Raw genomic sequence first — 25,666 nt, 5'->3', positions numbered from 1 at the left:
ATTTTTGTATGTAAGCTGATATAAGCAGACTTACATTATTTCCTTTGCGTCCAAGTAAAATCATGTATCAAATAAATCTGCCTCGAAAACATAGGTCAAAAAACGTTAACTGAATGAAAACTCTTGTGCAATTTGATGTATTGTGTATTTTCATATGCTCAGTGCCAGAAAAAATACATTTCAAGCTATGGCACTAGCTGTAATCAACATTTGTGTTTTATACAATTTTGGCAGTAGTAGCACAGTACAAAGCATATATTCGAAAGAATAATTATTCGTTTTTGAGAGCTTTTGGAAGTTATGAGTGTTGTGCACAACATAATTCGTAGTAAATCAGCATTTGTGATTTAGTTACTGTAGCACATACTGTAACTAACATATGTTGTTACACTTAGTTTTCTGTTCAACAGGAATATATATTATCTGCATCAATAGTAAATTGGGGGATTAACCTAATAGATACATAAATGGATAAAGAATCAGCAAGCTTATTTTAAAGTTATTTCTTTACTTTTCTGTAAAACACTGCACCAGCCACCGTGTAGTCCCACTGTGAATGCTGTTCTAAAACGTGGGATGAGAGATTTGAACAAAGAAAGATATAATTTAGGGCATTAGGTTGCATCATTTTGAAAGACTAAAACAACTAAAATGTTGAGTTTTTGACCAACTCTGCAGCAGTCCTCTTCAGGGAAATTAACGGACCTGAAGAGGACCACTGCAAATTCGATCAAAATATCTGCATTTCAGTAGTAGTTGTGTTTCATAAAAACACAGCCTAATACCCAAAGTGATTTTATTCATATTGACACTGGCCATGGAAGTCTACAAACTTATGGGATGAGCTACATGACATTTGTAAGCAGCTGGAAATTGCTCTGACTACCATCAAGGGAGTGGAAGCTGCTGTGAATGAATGTGCTGGGAATGGATCCTGCCTCCTCTAGAGGAAGTACAGGCACTATCATTATTCACACAGTCAACTGTGAGAGGTATCACTGGGTGGATGGTTGGCTGGTGGTCAAGGGACCAAACAGAAGTCACTAGTCCATCCATCGAGAGAGAGTTCATATGGAGTTAATGATATCCACCACAGATTCAATCAAATTATGAAAGTATTTGTCTAAGAAGTAGGCACAGAATGCTTCAGCTAAGAAGATCAAGTGCGGAGGGTATACAGCTCTTGCACACATCGTGGGGACACAGACGCAGAAAACAACATACATCTGACGCCGCCGGCACCAGCCGCTGTTCACCGGTGCTGACCTGCCTCCACATTCTCTCACCTAAGAATCAAAAATTCTACTCTGGCGAGTGTGAAACAAAACTTGATTACTTTAGTATGAAGTGGTGCAAGATAAGATATCGTTGAGTGAATTGTTATTGTGTAATTATTATATTTGAAGTTAGTTTTAAATGCTTACAAGAGCTAAGGCATATAAAAGTGTGGAAGATATACAACAGGTTGGGGAAACTCAAGACCCAGCTATGTTGTTGTTGTTGTTGTTGTTGTGGTCTTCAGTCCTGAGACTGGTTTGATGCAGCTCTCCATGCTACTCTATCCTGTGCAAGCTTCTTCATCTCCCAATACCTACTGCAACCTACATCCTTCTGAATCTGCTTAGTGTATTGATCTCTTGGTCTCCCTCTATGATTTTTACCCTCCACGCTGCCCTCCAATGCTAAATTTGTGATCCCTTTATGCCTCAAAACATGTCCTACCAACCGATTCCTTCTTCTAGTCAAGTTGTGCCACAAACTTCTCTTCTCCCCAATCCTATTCAATACCTCCTCATTAGTTACGTGATCTACCCACCTTATCTTCAGCATTCTTCTGTAGCACCACATTTCGAAAGCTTCTATTCTCTTCTTGTCCAAACTGGTTATCGTCCATGTTTCACTCCCATACATGGCTACACTCCATACAAATACTTTCAGAAACGACTTCCTGACACTTAAATCTATACTTGATGTTAACAAATTTCTCTCCTTCAGAAACGATTTCCTTGCCATTGCCAGTCTACATTTTATATCCTCTCTACTTCGACCATCATCAGTTATTTTACTCCCTAAATAGCAAAACTCCTTTACTACTTTAAGTGTCTCATTTCCTAATCTAATTCCATCAGCATCACCCGATTTAATTTGACTACATTCCATTATCCTTGTTTTGCTTTTGTTGATGTTCATCTTATATCCTCCTTTCAAGACACTGTCCATTCCGTTCAACTGCTCTTCCAAGTCCTTTGCTGTCTCTGACAGAATTACAATGTCATCGGCGAACCTCAAAGTTTTTAACTCTTCTCCATGAATTTTAATACCTACTCCGAATTTTTCTTTTGTTTCCTTTACTGCTTGCTCAGTATACAGATTGAGACCCAGCTATAGCCATGAACATTAGCAAAGAAGTGCCTGACTGGGCTGAGTTGATAAATTCAATCAAAGATCAAAGTCTTACATTAAAATCATTAAATACTCAAACGACAAATTTAGGTTTGTTAAATGCCAAAGTCGACTGTCAAAGCAAGGAATTTAGTAATCTATGCGAAAGCATGGGTGCTTTGAAGGCTGAATTTGACACCATAAGTACTAAAGCATAGAATTTAAAAGTAGATTTAAAGAACGAGTTGACAAATTCTTTGACCACTCATATAAATTATATGTATACTAACCTTAGTCAGAAACAGAATGACAATTTTCAAGATTTATAGAAAATGTTAGAACTTGACACCGAGAACAAATGTAATAATGTAGAATCAGAACTTATTGAAAAGTTAAGATCTTTTGAAAACATGTACAATATTAAATATAATGATGTAAGAGCTTTGAAAGACAGTGTAGATAAGCATAATGAATTAATGCCAATTATTCAATTGCAAATTAAAGGTGTCAATACACAGGTAGATAATGTAGAAAGGAATTTCAAAGAGAAAACAGCTAACTCCGATATTATAAACATAATTAGTTTGGAGGTACAATTTGGAGAAATTATAGATCGAAAGGTTACCGGGAGAGTAACATATGGGAAGATATCGTCTATTCCTTCTTTCGAACTTAATGATACCAGGAAGGGTATGGACAACCTGTGGAGAGAAATTAAGCTTATCCAAGACAAAGTAGAAAAAAGGGTAACTTCACTTAAGGTCGTGTTAACTAGTGAAGCGGTGACCGATTTGCAATGGGGAGCTAATTCAGGATTATCTAGACAAATCCCTAAATTTAAGCCAGATGGACATGTACATGCAACACATTTCTTAAAAATATTTAATCAAGTTTTGCAAAAAAAAACAAAAAAAAACAGGGAAGATTCCAAGAAGATCGAATTTGCTGTGGGGTAACTTCTAGGGGAAGCCTCAGAATGGGGAACAATAAATATTGAGAATTTTTCCTCTTGGGAAGACTTTCAAAAGAAATTTAAGAAGGACTGGTCTGCCAGTGCTCAAGAAAAGTTAATATCAGATCTGTGGGGCCCAAAATATTATAACAATACTTGGGGTACTATAAGGAAATATTTCGATTGACATTTAACACAACGGGGAGGGGGCACAATATGAAGGATGTAAAATTGTATATCCCCCAGGGACGTTAACATTCAGAGTTAACGAGTGGAGTAACGACCGTCTGAACCAGAGTTGTTTTTGGTGTTTTTTCCAGTTTCCTGCACCGAATTACTTTAAAATCTAGAACTATTCTGTAATCTTATTGATTAGAAAACCTGATATGACTATGAAATAGAGAACAACTTAAGAAAATCACAGACAAAAAGTGATATCTAGACTAAATAAACTAAATAGAGTATTATGTTTTTGGAAAATATAGTAAGATGTGACTAGCTGAACAACTGTAGTACCATAGTGTATAGATTTTCTATTTTGTACACAGTATTTTATACCTTGAATATAATAGAGGGAAACATTCCACGTGGGAAAAATATATCTAAAAACACAGATGATGTGACTTACCGAACGAAAGTGCTGGCAGGTCGATAGACACACAAACAACCACAAACATACACACAAAATTCAAGCTTTCGCAACAAACTGTTGCCTCATCAGGAAAGAGGGAAGGAGAGGGAAAGACGAAAGGATGTGGGTTTTAAGGGAGAGGGTAAGGAGTCATTCCAATCCCGGGAGCGGAAAGACTTACCTTAGGGGGAAAAAAGGACAGGTATACACTCGCACACACACACACACATATCCATCCGCACATACACAGACACAAGCAGACATTTGTAAAGGCAAAGAGTTTGGGCAGAGATGTCAGTCGGGCGGGAGTAAAGAGGCAAAGATGTTGCTGAAAGACAGGTGAGGTATGAGCGGCGGCAAATTGAAATTAGCGGAGACTGAGGCCTGGCGGATAACGAGAAGAGAGGATATACTGAAGGGCAAGTTCCCATCTCCGGAGTTCTGACAGGTTGGTGTTAGTGGGAAGTATCCAGATAACCCGGACGGTGTAACACCTTTCAAACAACGCTCACAAACAAGTGTGCCTGATTTTTCATCATTTGCCATTTCCATAGGGTTGCAAGGATTTTCTTCGGGGACCTCAAAGGGTGAAAGTGGGACTAGTACGTTCTATAGGAGACAATTTAACACCAAACCACCTCTGGTGTCTGACTGAAGTACCTGAGGGGTAGGGATCCTAGGGAATGGGGGTGGAAAGGGTTTCCTGTCTTTGGGGTTATATTCTTTTTCTTCTTGGATCCTAGCATCCATATCTATTTTTTCCTTCCTACTTCATTTGAGGACCTATCTATTTTTTCCCCTCTTTCCGTATTCAAAAACTTCTATCGCTGAAGTCCTTCCTTATTTTCGTCGTTACTAAAAACCTAAATCTTATCTTTAGAGAAGAAGGCCGATGAATTAGACTACATGAACACACATCCACATATACACAAATAGACACTTCTACACAAACATTAAGTCACAAAAGAGGAAGCCTGTCATGATGTGAGAAATGTTCAAATATGTGTGAATTGCTAAGAGACCAAACTGTAAACTAACTTATGCTGAGAACAACACACACACACCCATGCCCGAGGGAGGACTCAAACCTCCAGCGGGAGCTTCACAATGTGAGAACCGCCAGGTGTTTTAGGGAAAACCTGTGTACATATGTAAATATGCACACATATATAGGAAGCTATGACGGTTCTACATCGAATCTACATAAGTAGAGATGCTCTTACATAACTATCAACTATAAAGTAGTAATTAGTAGGGCCCGGATTTTAATCTCCTAAAAAACAGTGAAATATGTAAGCATTTATGACCTAAACCTTACGTAAATATGACCTTAAAAAAATTAAATGTGACTTAATAGAAGTTTATTTAAAGCATTCTTGTTTGTTTATTCACCATAAAGTAATACAAAACTCACTTCTCAAAATATTGTAAGTATAGTTCTTTCTTTCTGTAGGGTTTGTGGCTAATTTGCACCTATTTTTTGAATGCCTGAATGTTTTATTTTCTGAACACAAAGTACAGTGAAAAGATCATCTATCGAAACAGTAAAACAATGTTTTTATTTTTACATAGTATTTACAGCGTTTCACATTATTTAATACCGTATGTCAGTCAAAGATCTACGGTTGTCGCCGAGGATAGTTTTGTACCTGGAAAAGCTCCTCTCCACTTCACAAGACGTCACTGGAGCATACTTGAAGGCAGCCGAGTCACTGGAGTTCAGCTTTGTTTCAGTATCTTCAAATGTTGGGGCATTCGCTGAAAGACTGCCACTAATTTTGGACAGTGTAGAATATCCAGGATTCCGCTGGAGAACACTTTGCAATTTGGTTTTCACTTTGTCAGGCGCATGACCACAAGCTCGACCCAAGTCACTCTGCACATGTTGCACAATACTCAGGGCCTCACATAGCCGAGTGCCAACAGCTTCCACTTGTTTGATGGCTTTTGATATCACTGAAAAATTGGCGTTGATGTATGCCAAGTTTCGTGACAATGTACCTGTAAAAACTTCTTTCACAATTTTGATAGCACTTTATTCATCGCTATCAAGCTCACAGAAGATTGTCTTTATTTGGGTGTAGTTGGTGCAGTAATACTCAGCAGCATTAAGCCAAGAACCCCATCGTGTAGGAACAGGTTTAGGTGGGAGGAGCGTTGAAGGTGCCTGTTCCTCGAATTTCTGCACCCGTAGCGGAGCCTTCACATAGATTTTCTTGCAACAGGAAATTAATTTGCCCACATCAGGGTAATTTGATCGCACCTCTTCGGCAACTCTGTGCAAGGCAAGTGGCGTGCACCATAGTGGGGTAGAGAGTTTGAAGCCCTTTGGCTGCTTTAGCCATATATGAAGCACCATCTGTTACAAGCAGCAAGACGTCTCTTTTCACACAATCCGGCCACAGTAGCTACAGAGAGTTGTCAAACAAAATAGCAATCGTCGAATTATTTACTCTATCAAGAGCTTCACACATTAGTAGGAACATATCTCCAGGGCCATCAACTTTTAGAATACCAACAACATCATCTGCAATACATCGCCCACTAATGTCAGTAGTTTCATCTATCGACAGCCAGATTGTTTGCTCAGCAACAGTAATTCGTATTTTGTTGAGCACATCATTGTAGGACACGGATAAATAGTTCTTTCTCAGTGTAGATTCATCTGGAACTGAATGTGTTGTGTACTTCTTCAAGAACCGTCTGAAGTGTGGATTCTTCAGCTGCTGCAATGGGATGATGCAGGACACCATCACCTCACACAAATCCTTGCAGAATGTTTGCACGGTTGACAATTGACCTGTCTGTTCAAACAGCAGCATTTGCCTGCTGTTATTTTCAGCACTTTGTTTCACACAGCTGCTGTGTTTAGCGGTATTACAGTGTTGTTACACATTAAAGCACTTTTCTGCACTAACCAACTACACACAGTTTACAAAATAATATTTTCCCATCAGTACTAAAGAACTTCTCTCCAAATTCTCGAACATATCCTCGCAACTTCATGCTATCAGAGCACTTTGCTTTAGGCATAGGTTGTATTCAAACTGGTTACTGGGAACACCTGTGCGACTGCCACCTTTGTTGGCTCTGAGAGCGTATTGTCGACTCTGCACAACAATGTTTTATGTTAACGAAACGACTGTTTTGGTACACTGATTTTCTGCTACAGTCCTGAGAAATAAAGCTGTCAACTAATTTATCTGTTTATCTTTCATAATAGCACGTTAAACATTGTCTCGTGAGCAACATATTCATTTTCTTATTTGTGTGTCCCTAAGACAAGAAAAATGATATATGTGTTTTTGGCATAAGTTGATATAAATTTGACCTATTATATAAAAAGTTAGCCAAAATGTGACCTATTACTAAAATTTGTTGATATATGACTTTATATGCACAATTAAAATACATTTTTTGACACTAAAATGCCTAGAATTGTATATAAATTGTTTTGTATGGACGTACCTACTAAAATGGAAAGAGGAAGTGCTCTCATAAGGTCAACCCACAAGCACAAGGAATAGGTGCTGATCCAAGGAGAAGGGAACAGTATCGTGACAAAAGTCACAAATTTTGTAGAGATTATTCTGGGAAGTATGAATTCTATGAACGACTAGCATTATTATGTTTCATGGAACTAAATGAGAGTCAAAAGAACACTTTCATCTTGTCCACAGTTCCTCCAAGCTACAAATAACGAAAATAGTACATACTAAGATAAAGGTAGTACAAAAGATAAGAACAGAAAATACTTTACTCATGTGTCATGAACATCTGATGTTTAAGACTGAAAAAAAAAGGGGAAAATAAAGAAAAAGTCCTCACAAGTTTTACATATTAGTGAAGCTGACTAAAACCACAAGGAAATGCTCATGTCTTAATAACAAAGTAAGATAAGAAAAGAGTAGAGAAACAATAAGTGAAAGATTGTTCAAGGTAGGACAGAAAATTGTTATGGAAAGGAAAGATATGTATATAAACATATGTAAGAAATGTATACTGTTAAGATATGAAATGTTATTATCAGTGATATTATTTGCATAGTGATTATGTATAAAATGTGTTCAATCTGGGGGGGGGGGGGGGGGGATATGTAGTGATTCGAGAATTTCTGTGTAAATCCTAGAACCACTCAGCCTTCTACCATTTCGAACACATGATATTCTGGATATGAGTGTGGGATGGTAGAATCCTACCTACTGCATGTCACATGTTTGTGTGTGAAGGTTGAAAATTAGTCGCAGGAAGAGAGTAGACGCGGCAGTCGGATGGCACCGACAAGTTTCTGTTTGGCATTCCATATATGTTTTAGTGAGTGTGTAAGGAAGAACCATGGAGTTTATATGCAGCTCTGTGCTAGTGTGTAATTGACTATTGTTATTAAAACAAGAACAGTTGAAAAAGTACTCTTGTAGACTCTTTGACGCAACCTTGTTAGAGGCAAGACTCATTTTATGATTAATGTTAAGAAAGATCATGGTATCCAAGCCAACTTCCTTTTAACTGTAACTCAATTTGTTTCTAACGTCTGCCTGTACGAGATACTTGCAGGAAGTCACATATTCATGTGAAAAGTGAAATTTTTATTGTGTATGGAGGTCAAATACATGGTTAGTTGACGAAAAGTAAAGTTTGTATGTATACTTATTTCACAAGTAGAAAGAGTCTAAAAATTCCTGTACCTAGTGTTATTCGTCAGAGAAGTTGAGGGTTTCCAGCAGCCGGCTATTCAGTAAAGAAGAGTGGCTGCAAATTCCAAGTAAGTCATCTCGTAAAGAAGTGGAAGGTGGTTTGGAGGAATAAGCAAATATAACCCAGATCCACATTCACATTTTTAAGCTGTCAGAACATTAGATCCTATAGCAATCCCCTTCCCAGTCCTTTAAAGGCAAAGTATTAATACAGGGGCAGCAGCCATGATTTATTGGCGTGCTACCCTTAAAACGAAAAATTGCACATGGTAGACAAAAGGGTAACTGCATGTAAATGCAATTAAACAGGGTAAAAGAGTATCAACCAAGCCAGCTGGCAAACTAGGAAGAGTCAAGGGTCCCAAACCCAGCATGTGGCAGAAGAAGCCTCAATCCCCAGTGCTCTGCCCTTGCCTCAAAAGTAACTGAAAATAAATAATAGAATAAAGGCCGCCGGAGGACCAACTCAACATTCCATGAGTTGTCCGCCAATATTAGAGGCAAAGAATTCTGAAGACCAGGAGGAGGTGGCATTACACTAGAAAGTGAAATACTGTCTTAAATGCTCTGGAATCACAACATGGAGGCGGATTGTTACATAAAATAAAACTACAGGTTACTCTTGTATGACCATTGTGAAGAAACAGAAGACAGTAGATGCCTTCCACGAGGAATGGAAGGAGAAGTGCCACGCAGCAGTTTGGTCCCAATTTGTACCATAGGCACTAACTAGTCATGGAGGGGCAAGAGTATTTTAGCAGAGAGCCTACAGCTGCATTCTAACTGGTAATCTCACCTGAAGAAGGATGTCAGATGGTAGACGAATCTTGTATGCAGAAAGAATTTGGTAAATTGAATGATTAGAAAACTGTCAACCGGTGATTGCATCCGTAAGATTTGATGGAGGATCCCTACTTCGGCAAGGAGACTGTTACAGGATTAACCTGATAGAAGCTAGAGGCCAGACTTGCTCCACAATGACTGACTGGGTCCAACAAATTCGAAGCTTAACATGCCTTTGAGTTGTAAACCTGGAAACTGTGATCCAACTCTGATGAGACCAGAGCCTAGTAAATATAGAGGACAATAACACAATCCGCAAACCGAAAGGTGTGTTAAGCTTCCAAATGCAGCTAATTCTTAGTCTTCTGCAAACTTTTAAAAACTGTTGTCATTAGAAAAATCATGTTCTACAACAAAACAACTAAATCAGAGTTTGCAATGCAAGCATATAAGGCCCTAAGAAACAAAAACAAGGTGGAGGTGCATTTAAAATGGGCCCATATATGCCTCCTATTTTTTTGTGGTGACTCTGAATGTCTGTGCCACATGCCGTTGGTGTAGCACTAATACTTTAATCTTCCTCTTTCATCCGCAGATGGTTCCGTTGTTCTGCAGTACTTGGCACCAGCAGAGGAGTGTTCCAAATGGAATGTGATATAGATGTTCATATAAAACAGCGATGTGTGATTGAATTCCTCACTGCTGAAGAAATTGTGCTGATTGAAATTAATGAATGCTTGCTAAAGCAAGACAATATAATAATGGGTACGGCATTTTTAAGGTGGTGAAAAGGGTGTGCATGGCAAGCCACGGCCTGGTCGACCCTGCACAGCTGTCATCATTCGCATTGATCAGCTCATCCATGCTGATAGGTGGATAATGATCAGAGAATTGTGTGCAAAGCTGAATGTTGGCTATAATGCCCTTGGAAGCAATGTTGGAACATCTTGGTTATCGGAAAGTCTGTGCGAGAAGGGTTCCATAGATCCTTACAGAACAAAAAACTCTTCAAATGGAAATTTGTGGAGACCTGCTGGCCTAATATGAAGCATAAGGTGACAATTTTCTGAATAGAATCATCATCAGATATGAGAATCTGATGTCATCACTACAAGCTGGACACCAAAAGACAGTCCATGGAATGGCGACGTGTGAATTCTCCGTCAAAGAAGAAATTCAGTACACAGCCATCTGCAGGCAAAGTGATGTGCACAGTCTTCTGGGATAGTCAGGGTGCGGTTCTTTTGTATGCCCTGGAGCCTGGAGAAACTGTCAATTCAGTATGCAACAAGTCAACACTGACTAAGTTGAAAGCCCAATTTCCAGGGTAAGGGCAGAGCAGAAGACCAACTTTCACCTGCAACATGATAATGCCAGGCCCCACACCAGTTCTGTGAGCCCACAAATCACTGCAAAATTTGGCTGAACTGTCTTACCACATCCACTATACAGTCCCAATTTAGCACCTTCAGACTTCCACCTCTTTAGGCCTCTGAAAGATGGACAAAATGGCGAACATTTTGATGACTTGGATGCTGTTGTCAAAGTAATAAGGAAGTAGTTAGCCCCAGCTGGTTCTGATTTTTACGAGCACGGCATGCAAGTTCTGGTTCCTCATTGGCATATGTGCATAACAAATGGTGGTGACTACGTGAAAAATGAGTCTGTAGCTGAAATATTGCTCTACTTAACTATGCTGTTGTGATTTATGTATCGCCTGTAGTTTCGACGAATAAAAATAGGAGCCATTACTTGGAGAATGAGCCTTGTATTATGTTCTAAAATTGTTTAGTCCTCTCGGGGGAAGGTAATATCAAAGGTCTTTATGACTAGGTAGTGAGATAAAGTCCGAATAACTCTAAACACTTCAAAAAGTGTCTTTTGCCATGAGTTGTCATAATATATTTCAGTTTGTTATTCTGCTATACCTACAGAATAAGCTGATTATAAATTCACAATTTACCTGTGCATTAACAAGGCAGTGGAGGTCATGGTAGTAAAAGTGTTGCACAACAGCTGCAGCACACATGGTATAAACAGCCTGCAGGTTTTACACCACTGTCACATTGAGTAAATTTTGAAGTTCACAGCAGTCTTCCTAACTTTTCTTGGAATGGATTCACATTAATGTCTTGTTATTATGTAATGCTACTGATGTGCTAGTTAAATTCTAGTTTAACGTACAGTGTACTTTGTCTTAGCATAGTTTGTGGATAATGTGGAACGTTAGTGTTGTAAAAGATGTTGGTATGCTTCATGATGGCTTAACCGCTGCTGGTTCCTTTTAATGTAAGAAAGGTAGCATCCCATCACTACAGAGGCCATGCCCGATAGCTACGCAATGGTAGCCATAGAGGAGTTTCTTTACCACATGTTCACAAACCTGATAAGGATTTCTTTACACAGGATCCCAAGATGATTATACATTTCTATAAGTGTCCGAAGCCAAAGCTAGAAGAAGTTTGTCTTAAGATCCTAAGCTTACATTTGCTTCAAGGTAATTTAATTTTTTTTTACAGGTTTCATTAACTTCTTGTAGAATACCATGAGGGGAAACTATACTGCTGGCTAGACGATCTCACTGATGGGGCTGTTTTGGAAGAAATACTGGTAACACAGAACCCAAAAAGAGAAAACTACTGTTTTTATTGGATTTGTTATCCCATTTCATTGTCTATAAAATGAATTTTGTAGATCTGAATGCTGTGGAGATGTGAAAAGCAGAAGAAGAAGAGGGGAGGGGGGGGGAAGAGAGAAAGAGAGAAAGAGAGAGAGAGAGAGAGAGAGAGAGAGAGAGAATTTATTACCAGTTTTTCTGGCTCATGCTCATTTCTTAGTCATCAGGACTGTCAATATTATCTTCCACAGAGAATAATAAATAATTGGATAACATAACAAAAGTCTGATTGATTGATTGATTAATTGAGAGGGTTTATGGGACCAAACAGTGAGGTCATCAGTCCTGAGATTCTGAAGTTACTGACAGAAGGAAGAGGGTCCGCTAAAACTGGATGGATCTAGTCAGGGGAGTCAAATTATAAACTAAATGAAGGTAAAACACACAGTAAAAGGCAGAAAAAGAGAGACCAAATCCGAAAACTGGCAAAAAAGAACAGTCTTTCCATGGGAGGGTGGTCACGGGGTCCCAGACTGAGAAGACGTGGAGAGAGGTCCCAACCACAACCACCCTGCCCCTGCTCCAGGAGTAAAAACCTTATATCTGGAAATAAAAACCACTTTCACACAGGAAACTGAGGACCAGTTCAACCATCCATGAATTGTCTGCTAATGTTAAAATTAAGGAATCTGGGAGACTATACTTAGTAGGAAGGGCCAAAAGAAGGGGACATTCCACCAATATGTGGGATACTGTCACAGTCTGGCTCAACAACCACATTGTGGGAGCAGTTTGTTATGCAGGAGGAAAGAATGTGCAAGCCTGGTATGACCAATGCGTAGACGACATAAAACAATGGACTCCTTCTGAGGAGTGGAAGGAAGAGTGCTAAACTCTAGTAGACTCCTTGACTGTGCGGAATTCATTACTGCGAGCAGTAGTGCACCAGATGTCATTCCACTTCTGGGCAAAGAGAGATTTGACATAAATCCACATATCCACAGCTGGAATCATGAAACGGAATGGATGGTAAGTATCGGCTTTTCAAGCCAAACAGCCAGCCAGTTCATTCCCTGTGATACCCACATGATTTGGGACCCTGAGAAACACAACTGAAAAGGTGGTACAGCCAAGGGCAGAGAGAAAGTCATGGATAGCAGATACCATAGGGTGACGAGAGTAGCATCAGTCAATAGCCTGCAGGCTGCTCATTGAGTCAGGACAAATTAAAACACTGTGCACCCGTGGGTGGTTGTCAGGAGGACACAAAGTGTTTACAAAGAGGACAGGGTACACGGGATGGTTAGGGAATTGGTCAATGGTGATTGCACGAGAAACCAGGAGTTGGCTCCGCCGTGTGTGTGGAGGAGTAATCCCAGCTTCTGTGAGGAGACTGTCAACTGGACTGCTGCGATTGGCACCAATAGCCAGACGCACCCCCCAATGAACAGGGTCAAGTATCTGCAGAGTGGAAGGAGCTGCTGAGCAGTAAACCTGACTACCATAATCTAGTCTGGACAAGACCAAAGCACGGTAAAGATGGAGAAGAGTGCTATGGTCTGCACTTCACAATGTGTGGGCCAGAAGGTGGAGAGCATTAAGCTTCCACATGCGCGTCGTCTTCAGTTGACGAATATGGGGCAGCCACGTCAGATTTTTATCAAAAATAAGGCCCAATAAACGGGACTGTGCTACAACATTGAGGAGCTGGCTGCCTAAATAAAGTTCTGGATCGGGGTGTGCTGCGGGTCGACGGTAAAAATGCATAACCCGCCTTTTGGAGGGAGAAAACTAGAAGCCATTGGAGATGGCTCGCGCAGAGGCCCGTCAGATGGCACCTTGGAGCCACCACTCAGCAGATGCTACCGAGTGGGAGCTGCACCTAATGAAAAAATCGTTTATGTACAATGCCTGGGTAACTACAAGCCCAAGAGAGGTTACAAGCCCGTTGATGGCGATGAGGAAGAGTGCGACACTTAACACAGAATCCTCTGGGATACCATTCTCCTGAATCTGAAGGGTGCTGAGTGAGGTACCAACTGAAACCGGTAGAGACTTGAGATAAAAACTCACGGATAAAAATTGGAAGGGAGCTACAGAAGCTTGTCATAGAGGGTAACAAAAATGTGATGGCACCAAACCACTCCGTATGCCATATGCAGGCCAAAGAAAAATGCGCGAAGGTGCCAGCAATTACTAAAAGCCTGTCGGATTGCTTTGTCCAATACGAGTAAATGGTCAGTTGGAGAGTGTCCTTCCTGGAGGCCACACTGATATTGGGACCAAAGGCCCTGAGATTCGAGTACCCAACTTAATCTGAAGCTAACCATCCTCTCAAGCATTTTACAAAGTACATTTGCCAAGCTAACTGGGCGGTAGCTGTTGAGAGATATTGGATTCTTCCCAGGATTAAGGATGGGGAAAAGTATATTGTCTCACCATTGCGACGGGAAAGCGCCCATGGGCCAAATGCAGTTGAAGACCCTGAGGAGATGTTGCCTCTGGGGAATGTACAAGTGTTGGATCATCTGGTTGTGGATTAATTCAGGCCTGGGGCCATGTCATGGGAAGAGGTATGAGCCTGCAAGAATTCCCAATCAATGTGGGCTGAAACAAGAGGAGGAGGGGGGGGGGGTGTTTGTCTGTTCGACTCAGTGTTACTGCCAGAGAAAGGTTGCAGGATAGACAAAGGACGCTAATGACGTCGCGAGGTGTTGGTGTTCTGCAAGGACCAATGGATCAGAGCACAGAGTGCCCTGGAGGATAAGACCCTAAGTTGAATCACTGGCAGCCCAAAAGGCTACGGAGCTTGGACCACCAATGGGGGAAACACAGCGCTCCCGTCATTCCTTTTCACTCTGCCTTAGCATGGAGACACTTAAAAGTGAGGAAGTTGGTCTGTGAAGGGTTGTCATTTAAATCACTGCCGCAACTGTCGGTGGTCCTGGACAGCAGCTGTTACATCCTTGGTCCACCATGGTACTGGTTGATGACAAGGGGACTTGTGGATAGGTGGACAGCAGTGCCAGCAGTATGAAGAATAGTAGCAGACACACCTCGCACGGCTGCATCAATGAAATTCGAAGAGGGAGGTGTCAAAGTGCACAGCAGACATATATAAAGGCCAACTGGCCCTGCAGAATGCCCAACATAGGGGCCTGTCTGCCTGACGGTAGCAGGTAGCAGGAGAATGATAGAATCACCGGAAAGTGGTCACTTCACAAAGGTCATCATGGGATGATGAACGTCAGGAAGCCACAAGAGCAGTGGAGGATATCTTCAGAGCAATAGCAATAAAGGCACCTTACGTGACACTGAAGTGGGTAGGGGAACCATGATTGAGGAGACACAAATCAAATTCTGTAATAAGTTGGTCAATGGGGTTGACCCCTACCAGTTGAAGTGGCACTCCCCCACAGTGGGTGGCGGGCACTGAAGTCAGCAAGGAGGACAAACGGGAGTGGGAGTTACTGTACTACGGTAGAGTGTTCAACATAAGGAAGCAGCCAACCTGGAGGGAGGTAGACATTAGAAATGGTGATTGTCGGAGTCATTTGCACTCGAACCACTACTGCTTCCCAGTTGGTACGAAGAGGGATCCATTCACTCATTACATCAGAGCAAACCTAAGTGCAGATCTGGCCAAGTGCTACCCTGGTGCTGGCACGGTTCCAACAGAATGCCCGATAACCATGAAATGTTGGAGAGTGGTTATCACGGAAGTACATTTCCTGAAGAGCAAGACAGAACACAGAATAGGACGAAACAAGACGTTGTAGTTCTGGTAGGTGATGGTAGTGTCCGTTGCAATTCCACTGGATGATCGTGTGGCAAGAGTCCAAGTTAGACATAAAGAAGTCGAGAGGAGGTCATGCCCCTCAGTCAGTGGTCATCACCGACGAGGATGGGTTGACATCCATAAATAAGATGTCAGACTCAGGTTGTGAGGGGAGGAGACGACACCTTTGGGGGCACCGGGGGGCCTTGTCTTGGAACTTAAGTTTCTTCTTCTTCTTCTTCTCTTTTATAAGTGGAGGAGGGCACAGAGGGAGGGCAAGTCGTACAACATCCAGAGCTGAAAGAGAGTGGGCGACCTAGTGGTGCACAGATGGTTCATATCATTGCTGAATTGTGGTAGAAGGCTACCAGGATGAGAGATGCCTCAGAGAGGGCTCCGGAGGGGGTGGATTACTGGCAGGTGTCTAAGAAGTGGGGCACTTTCTCGGCCGGGAGGAGCAGCTGCTCCCGGACGGGATGTCATGAACTGCTGGGGAGGAGGGAGGGGGAAGGGAGAGGGGGCAGGGCTGGGATAAGGAAGAGATAGGAGTGGGGAAAAGGATGTAACAGAGGCAAAAGTTGAAGAAAGTAACACTGAATGGAGTGTCTCATATTTTTGGCGAGTCTCAGCATAAGACTGGCAATCCAGGGACTTTTACTCTTTTATCTTCTTTTCTCTCTTGTAAGCTGGGCAATCTGGAGAGCGAGGGATGGTAGTGGTCATGACAATTGAGACACACAGGTGGTGGGAACACAGGGGCTTCCCTCATGGAGGGGTGTCCACAGTCAGCAGGCACAGGGTCCGCCGTATGGCGGGAAGACATGTACCTGAAATGCAACCACCGAAAACATCTAATGGTTGGTGGGACGTACAGCTTCACGTCACATCTGGGAGAGTATCCCCCTCTAAAGTCAGAATGAAGACGCCAGTATCCGTGCAGTTGTCTTTGCAACCCTTCAGCATGCATCGACAAAATGAATGATGTGTCACTCCGGATTAGCCAGAGTTTCTCGCCTGTTTGCAGGATGAGGTCCCTATGAAAAATCACTCCTGGGACCATATTCAGAGATTGGTGAGGGGGTAATAGACACTGGGTCATTGCCAAGATGATCACAAACACTAAGAGCAGTGGACTGGGTGGCAGAAGAGGCTTTGATCAACAGAGAGCCCGACCACATCTTACGAGGTCACAAGCACGAAGAGCTTCAGATAGGGTGATAGAAGAAGCTTTGATCAATAGGGAGTCCTTACTAAGCATCTTACTGAGGGATGACTTTGTCGCAGTGAATGTGTCCCCATCCGTTCTAGTACAGACGAGGTAGCGGGGAAGAGTGTTTCATCCCAAGACGGCTATCCTGGCCCTCCTGCCATGGTGCAGCCAGTGAAGGAAAGGCTGCCAGGTCATACGAAGCAGCATTCAATGATCCTTCACCATTCTAAGATGACGACCAGATTTTTGCAGCTTGATATGCTTCATGCACTAAGCATCTGCCCTGATACCACCCACTCTGACCAAGGGCTCTTCCCGTGGGTGCCACCCAGCTGCAGCACCGCTGCCATTACGAGGAGTTCCGATGCTCCAGGAAGACAAGCAACCACTCCCTGGCATACATGGGTAGGGAACAGCTCAGGTATCAGTATTGTGAGCTCTGTGTTGTCAGGGGGCTCAGCCAGATAGATACATAACAACTCCACAACATGGACTGGCTAAAGGTGCTGGTGACCTACCAGGGTGGAGGGTTGCAACAGCATGGAAGGGGGGGGGGGGGGGGGGAAGAGAATCCACACCGTAGATGCTAGGGAGGGAGTTGTTCTCCAAATGGCTCACACTAGAAACAGAAAATTTAGAAGTGGAGGTTAAACTTCAAGCTGGGACCTAAATGCCAAAAAAGGATGGAAGAACAGGCAGAAGGAACAAAATTACAAGAAATACAGGGGACCAAGTGGATAACTAGGTCGATATAAATCAGAACACAGAGAAGGGATGGAGTGGGCAACAGCAAAGGAGCGAGGATAGGGAGGAGGGCAGGGTGAAGGAAATGCAGACAGGGAAGGAAGAATGGGCTGCAACAGCTCGGCGTGCCATGTGCGCCATGCACGAACTCACGAAAGAACGATGGGCCCTCTTGGGGAACATAATAAAATATGTCAGATTTGAGTACCAGCGAAATACAGCTCCACTTTCAATGCACATCCACCTTGTCATTCTTTTTTAGGACCTTGTATGCTCGCACTGCAAAACCAAATAAAGTTTCTTTAGGTGGTTTAGAATGTGTCCTTCCTAATGAAAACAGTTTAAGAGAGTTTGCATAAGACTTTTTTGTAATAGTGGGCCAAAAATAGCCGTTTTTGGTGGTTTTAGAACAATCGTCAACTTTGCCCTCAATTTGTCAACTACTGGTAAGTAGTAGTACAATAAAAGTTTGTATCCAAGGACCTTGTATTAGTAAGTTATTATGTTGCAAGGTTTCAAGTGTATCCCACAATTACTTCTTGAGATATACAAAGATAAACTTCACATTTTTTTTCCAGGTGTGTGTGTGTGTGTGTGTGTGTGTGTGTGTGTTTTTTTTTTTTTTTTTTTTTTTTGGCCTCCTTTGCTTCAAATTATTCACATGGAAATCACCCAAGGAATCTCTTTTTCAATTTTTTGCTTAAGAGAGTGAAAAAGTTGTACAAGGTGACCTAGTTTTGATTCTTTCAAGAAAATATTACCAGAGAAATTGTGTGTTAAAGTTGCCAAAAACTCATGGGTGCATTGTTGATAGCTGTGTTATGGAGTCAACCAAGTGATTATATCTCTGCAAGAATTAAATTGGCGAAACTATAACTTTACCAATGTTCATTGGGAACATGTGCAAATGCTCACACAAAATTTCATGGTCATTTGGAAACTTTTCCCAAAATTATACCACTTGGCATGGAATGGCACCTATGTGAATTATGATAATATTTTTGTATGTCACGGTTCGACTAATACATAAAAATGAAATTGTAATCACCTGTGGACTGACGATGTTTTGTGAACACTCACCTGGGCATATGCACTCTGTGTTACTTTCTTGAGATCATCCTGAGCACCAGTTGTAATTCGGCCAAAGAAAATTTCTTCTGATACTCTTCCTCCCAAAGTCATACACATTCGATCAAACAGCTGTTCTTTGCTATAAAGATATTGTTCCTTAGGGAGATACTGGGCATATCCTAATCCTTTACCTCGAGGAATGATGGAGACCTGTGAAGAAAGAACAGGATAGCAATTTAGCAAAACTCTGGAAACCAAAAATAATCTTGAATAAAAATCACTGCCACTATGAAAGCGAATTGCTTGTGTGACAACACACACACACACACACACACACACACACACACAGACACACACAGAGAGAGAGAGAGAGAGAGAGAGAGAGAGAGAGAGAGAGAAATATAACGACGGGTGACCTGGAGAAAGAGAAGGCAATGGGATCTGAACTGTAGCACACAGTTAACAAGCAGATGCACATGATCTGATATTAGGTTTCTGTATTGTTTGCCGACTTAAGACAATGCATATCATGAGGCCTCGTTTTATGCTGTGTAAACATCCTTCCACAAAGTTTCTCCACTGGCTGCCTACATGCTGCCCTGTTTCCAGGTGCAATGCCTCATTTTGCATGGTTTTCAATGTACTCTTATCATATCATGAGTATGTTACATCATGAAATGTGATTCATCAAACTAAGTAACTGTTTACGACTCTTAAAGCAGCCACTGGTATTACTGTTCCTCAGTTGCTGATATACATAATTTGCAATATGTGGTAAGCAGGGGCACATGTAGCTTCTTTATCCTATATTAAAGGGAGATTTCTGCATACTATGGCAGCTAGCCAATTGCTGCTCTCCAGTATATAATTGGAAAATGACTTACAACATTCAACCCATCTATTCACGACTATAATCTTAGTTCTAAGGCAAACCCCATTATAATCAGATTGCTGCCTACAGTCGTTTACTCTGGTGGAAATCTTTGTAGTAGGTATGCTGTTATCAGGAGAAAGAAAACTGGCGTTCTATGTATAGGAGCATGGAATGTCGGATCCCTTAATCGGCCAGGTAAGTTAGAAAATCTGAAAAGGGAAACGGATAGGTTAAAGTTATATATAGTGGGAATTAGTTAAGTTCGGTGGCAGGAGGTACAAGACTTCTGGTCAGGTGAATACAGGGTTATAAATACGAAATCAGATAGGCGTACTGCAGGAGTAGGTTTAATAATGAATAAAAAGATAGGAATGCGGGTAAGCTACTAGAAACAGCATAGTGAACGCATTATTGTGGCCAAGATCGACACGAAGCACACGCCTACCACAGTAGTACAAGTTTATATGCCAACCAGCTCCTCAGCAGACGACGAAGAGATTGATGAAATGTATGATGAGACAAAAGAAATTATTCAGATAGTGAAGGGAGACGAAAATTTAATAGTCCTGGGTGACTGGAATTCGATAGTAGGAAAAGGAAGAGAAGGAAAAGTATTAAGTGAATACGGAATGGGGTATGGAATGAAAGAGGAAGCCGCCTAGCAGAATTTTACACAGAGCATAACTTAATCACAGCTACCACTTGGTTCAAGAACCATAAAAGAAGTTTGTATACATGGAAGAGGCCTGGATACACTGGAAGGTTTCAGATAGATAAAACTGAAGCAACTGCAAAAAGGTGGGAATCTGAGAAGATGGGACCTGGATAAACTGAAAGAACTAGAAGTTGTAGAGAGTTTCCGAGAGAGCAATAGGGAATGATTGAAAAGAACCGGGGAAAGAATTATAGTAGAAGAAGAATGGGTAGCTTTGAGAGACGAAATAGTGAAGGCAGCAGAGAATCAAGTAGGTGAAAAGATGAGGGCTAGTAGAAATCCTTGGGTAAAATAAGATATATTGAATTTAATTGAGGAAAGGAGAAAATATAAAAATGCAGTAAATGAAACAGGCAAAAAGGAATACAAACGTCTCAAAAAAGAGTTCGCCAGGAAGTACACAATGGCTAGGCAGGGATGGCTAGAGGATAAATTAAGGATTTAGAGGCATATACCACTAGGGGTAAGACAGGTACTGCCTACAGGAATATTAGAGACCCTTGGAGAAAAGAGAACCACTTGTATGAATATCAAGGGCTCAGATGGAAACCCAGTACTAAGCAAAGAAGGGAAAGCAGAAAGGTGGAAGGAGTGTATAGAGGGACTGTACAAGGGCGATGTACTTGAGGGCAATATTGTGGAGATGGAAGAGGATGTACATGAAGATGAATTGGGAGATATGATACTGAGTGGAGAGTTTGACTGAGCACTGAAAGACCTAAGTTGAAACAAGGCCCCCGGAGTAGACAACATTCCATTGGAACTACTGACTGCCTTGGGAGAGCCAGTCATGACAAAACTCTACCATCTGGTGAGCAAGATGTATCAGACAGGCGAAATACCCTCAGACTTCAAGAAGAATATAATATTTCCAATCCCAAAGAAAGCAGGTGTTGACAGAAGTGAAAATTACTGAACTATCAGTATAATAAGTCAAGGCTGTAAAATACTAACACGAACTCTTTACAGACTAAAGGAAAAACTGGTAGAAACCAACCTAGGGAAGATCAGTTTGGATTCCGTAGAAATGTTGGAACACATGAGGCAATACTGACCGTACGACTTATCTTGGAAGATAGATTAAGGAAAGGTAAACCTATGTTTCTAGCATTTGTAGACTTAAAGAAAGCTTTTGGCAATGTTGACTGGAATACTCTTTTTCAAATTCTGAAGGTGGCAGAGGTAAAATACAGGGAGCAAAAGGCTATTTACAATTTGTACAGATACCAGATGGCAGTTGTAAGAGTCGAGGGGCATGAAAGGGAAGCAGTGGTTGGGAGGAGAGAGAGGTAGAAACCAACCTAGGGAAGATCAGTTTGGATTCCGTAGAAATGTTGGAACACATGAGGCAATACTGACCGTACGACTTATCTTGGAAGATAGATTAAGGAAAGGTAAACCTATGTTTCTAGCATTTGTAGACTTAAAGAAAGCTTTTGGCAATGTTGACTGGAATACTCTTTTTCAAATTCTGAAGGTGGCAGAGGTAAAATACAGGGAGCAAAAGGCTATTTACAATTTGTACAGATACCAGATGGCAGTTGTAAGAGTCGAGGGGCATGAAAGGGAAGCAGTGGTTGGGAGGAGAGAGAGAGACAGAGAGATTGCAGCACGACTGGTATCTGACGAGAGTTGAAAGTGGGTGGATTGGGCAGGTCTTGCACCTTGGTCTTCCACAGGGATATGACCATTGCGGCTAAGACTTTGGGAGTTGTTTAGAGAAACTCATGCACCTACCACCCCTCCCTCTCCCACATTCCTAGCTAGGAAACCTACTGCCTCCCTCCAAGCTGCAAACTACCCATCCCCACCCTTCTTTCTGAATCCCACCTCTCTTCCCCTATAAGCACCCCACCCCACCCAACACAACCTCAACCCCACCCTACTTCACCTATGGAGATGCAATCCCTCCCTAGTTCACCTACAGAAAGGCAATCGCAGCATAGTGTGTCCAGTCAGTATACTGTAGGGGAGCAGGTGTGCATGCGTTTCTAACTTGACAAAGGATTTACTCTGAAAGTTTGCAAGTTTTCTTTCCCTTTTTGTGAGTGAGTGGTCTCCTTCACTCCCAAATTATTTACTTTCAACCAGAACCTTCCTACCACATCAGGGTGTATATGTGGATAAAAAAAAAGTTTTCTGCCCTCTCAGTTAAATATGAACTTTTACTGGGTGAAAATGCTTTTTTCTGTGGTAAGTGACAATACCCTTTCCTTTGAGCTGTAAAACTTGTCAGTCCTTTGAATGGTGAAAGTTTTATGGACCAGCATAGAAATTCCTGGCACTTTAGAAAACGAAACCCAGCAAAAAACAAAGCATTTTGAAAAGATCTCTAATGCACTAAATACAGCAACAAGAATTCCACATGGCAGCTTCTGAAGCATTGAAATCAAGATAGTGGTGCATCTTTGTCAGCCGATCATAGTTCGTGTCACATGACCTTGCCAGCCAATGGCAGCAGATATTCAGAGCAGTGGACATTTGATGTCATCAGCCACAAGCAACTTCATTGTTACCGCGAACACACAAATAGGAAAAGTTAATGGTGTGTGTGTGTGTCTATATATAATAGAGGGAAACATTCCACGTAGGAAAAATATATCTAAAAACAAAGATGATGTGACTTACCAAATGAAAGTGCTGGCAGGTTGACAGACACACAAGCAAACAGAAACATACACACAAAATTCAAGCTTTCGCAACAAACTGTTGCCTCATCAGGAAAGAGGGAAGGAGAGGGAAAGACGAAAGGATGTGGGTTTTAAGGGAGAAGGTAAGGAGTCATTCCAATCCCGGGAGCGGAAAGACTTACCTTAGGGGGAAAAAAGGACAGGTATACACTCGCGCACACACACACATATCCATCCGCACATACACAGACACAAGCAGACATTTGTAAAGGCAAAGAGTTTGGACAGAGATGTCAGTCGAGTCTGAAGTACAGAGGCAAAGATGTTGTTGAAAGACAGGTGAGGTATGAGCGGCGGCAAATTGAAATTAGTGGAGGTTGAGGCCTGGCGGATAACGGGAAGAGAGGATATACTGAAGGGCAAGTTCCCATCTCCGGAGTTCTAACAGGTTGGTGTTAGTGGGAAGTATCCAGATAACCCGGACGGAGTAACACTGTGCCAAGATGTGCTGGCCGTGCATCAAGGCATGTTTAGCCACAGGGTGATCCTCATTACCAACAAACACTATCTGCCTGTGTCCATTCATGCGAATGGACAGCTTGTTGCTGGTAATTCTCACATAGAAAGCTTCACAGTGTAGGCAGGTCAGTTGGTAAATCACGTGGGTGCTTTCACACGTGGCTCTGCCTTTGATCGTGTACACCTTCCGGGTTACAGGACTGGAGTAGGTGGTGGTGGGAGGATGTATGGGACAAGTTTTACGCCGGGGGCGGTTACAAGGGTAGGAGCCAGAGGGTAGGGAAGGTGGTTTGGGGATTTCATAGGGATGAACCAAGAGGTTATGAAAGTTAGGTGGACGGCGGAAAGACACTCTTGGTGGAGTGGGGAGGATTTCATGAAGGATGGATCTCATTTCAGGGCAGGATTTGAGGAAGTCTTATCTCTGCTGGAGAGCCACATTCAGAGTCTGATCCAGTCCCGGAAAGTGTCCTGTCACAAGTGGGGCACTTTTGGGGTTCTTCTGTGGGAGGTTCTGGGTTTGAGGGGATGAGGAAGTGGCTCTGGTAATTTGCTTCTGTACCAGGTCGGGAGGGTAGTTGCGGGATGCGAAAGCTGTTGTCAGGTTGTTGGTGTAATGGTTCAGGGATTCCGGACTGGAGCAGATTCGTTTGCCACGAAGACCTAGGCTGTAGGAAAGGGACCGTTTGATGTGGAATGGGTGGCAGCTGTCATAATGGAGGTACTGTTGCTTGTTGGTGGGTTTGATGTGGACGGACGTGTGAAGCTGGCCATTGGACAGATGGAGGTCAACGTCAAGGAATGAGGCATGGGATTTGGAGTAGGACCAGGTGAATCTGATGGAACCAAAGGAGCTGAGGTTGGAGAGGAAATTCTGGAGTTCTTCTTCAATAATATATAAACAAAGATGCTGTAACTTACCAAATGAGAAAGCATTGGTATGTTGATAGGAGACAAAAAAAACACACAAACACAAATTTCAAGCTTTCACAACAGAAGGTTACTTCATCAGGAAAGAGGAAAGGAGAGGGAAAGATGAAAGGATGTGGGTTCTAAGGAAGAGGGTAAGGAGTCATTCCAATCCCGGGAGCGGAAAGACTTACCTTAGAGGGGAAAAAAAAGGACAGGTGCGCACACACACACACACACACACACACACACACACACACACACACAATATATATATTAAAACCCACATCCTTTCGTCTTTCCCTCTCCTTCCCTCTTTCCTGATGAGGCAACAGTTTGTTGCGAAAGCTTGAATTTTGTGTGTATATTTGTGTTTGTTTGTGTGTCTATCGACCTGCCAGCACTTTTGTTTGGTAAGTCTCATCATCTTTCTATATATATATACAAGAAAAGCTAAGCTTCCATATTTATTGGTTATCAAAGGTATTTCATGAAATGAATGGACAAGATGAAATGAAGTTTCAGTGTGGTATACTTTGAAACAATCTTTGACACGAAGTCCTACAAGAAGCAGACTGAAATTCATATGTGCTTCTTCTTCAGTCTTCTTACTGGCTAAGTGCATAATAAATGAATTGCAAATTGAATTATTCACTAACTAAAAACATTTCCATCGACCGTTTTGTAACTTTTTCCAGTCCAAGAGAAGAAAATTTTGGATCCTGATTTCTTCATACTTATCAACTTCCTGGCAAATATCTCCAATTATCATCAGCATAAATAAACCTACAATGAAGTGTTGTTGCCCACTGTCAACAAATGCCAGAGAAATACAGTCTTACCTGGATACTGCAACTAGTGAGTTCACAGTTGGGTTACCAGAACTGTGGAAGTCCACAGTCGTGTGAGCTTACTTGGATTCTTAGTTTGAAAAGTTAAGATAGGGTGTCCAAATGTTTGTAATTTGACTGTAATGAAATGCAGTGATACCACACATCTTGCTATTCCTGTGCTTGGCTGTCACTCCTACAGCCACTGCAGGGTTTAGCACTAAGGCAGCCTTCAGGCATACCCAACTATTAAACATTCTCTCTCTCTCTCTCTCTCTCTCTCTCTCTCTCCCTCCCCACCCCTCTCACTCCCCCACCCACGCCTCC

At 42.0% G+C, this 25,666-nt stretch overlaps 1 protein-coding gene across 1 annotated transcript in view; it reads right to left on the bottom strand.

The window, feature by feature from the left end:
• The window catches only part of LOC126195210 (AFG3-like protein 2), a 150,643-nt gene that overhangs the window by 5,811 nt on the left and 119,166 nt on the right, over positions 1-25,666 (bottom strand). Inside the window, exon 12 of the mRNA XM_049933730.1 lies at positions 18,872-19,072. Within this exon, the coding sequence (XP_049789687.1) occupies positions 18,872-19,072 (201 nt within the window). The remainder of the gene's footprint in view (positions 1-18,871; positions 19,073-25,666) is intronic.

The sequence above is a fragment of the Schistocerca nitens genome, chromosome 1 (genome assembly GCF_023898315.1).
Source record: "Schistocerca nitens isolate TAMUIC-IGC-003100 chromosome 1, iqSchNite1.1, whole genome shotgun sequence".
Lineage (NCBI taxonomy): Eukaryota > Metazoa > Arthropoda > Insecta > Orthoptera > Acrididae > Schistocerca > Schistocerca nitens.
The sequence above is the reverse complement of the archived record's forward strand: the minus strand, read 5'-3'. Positions and strand labels throughout refer to the sequence as shown.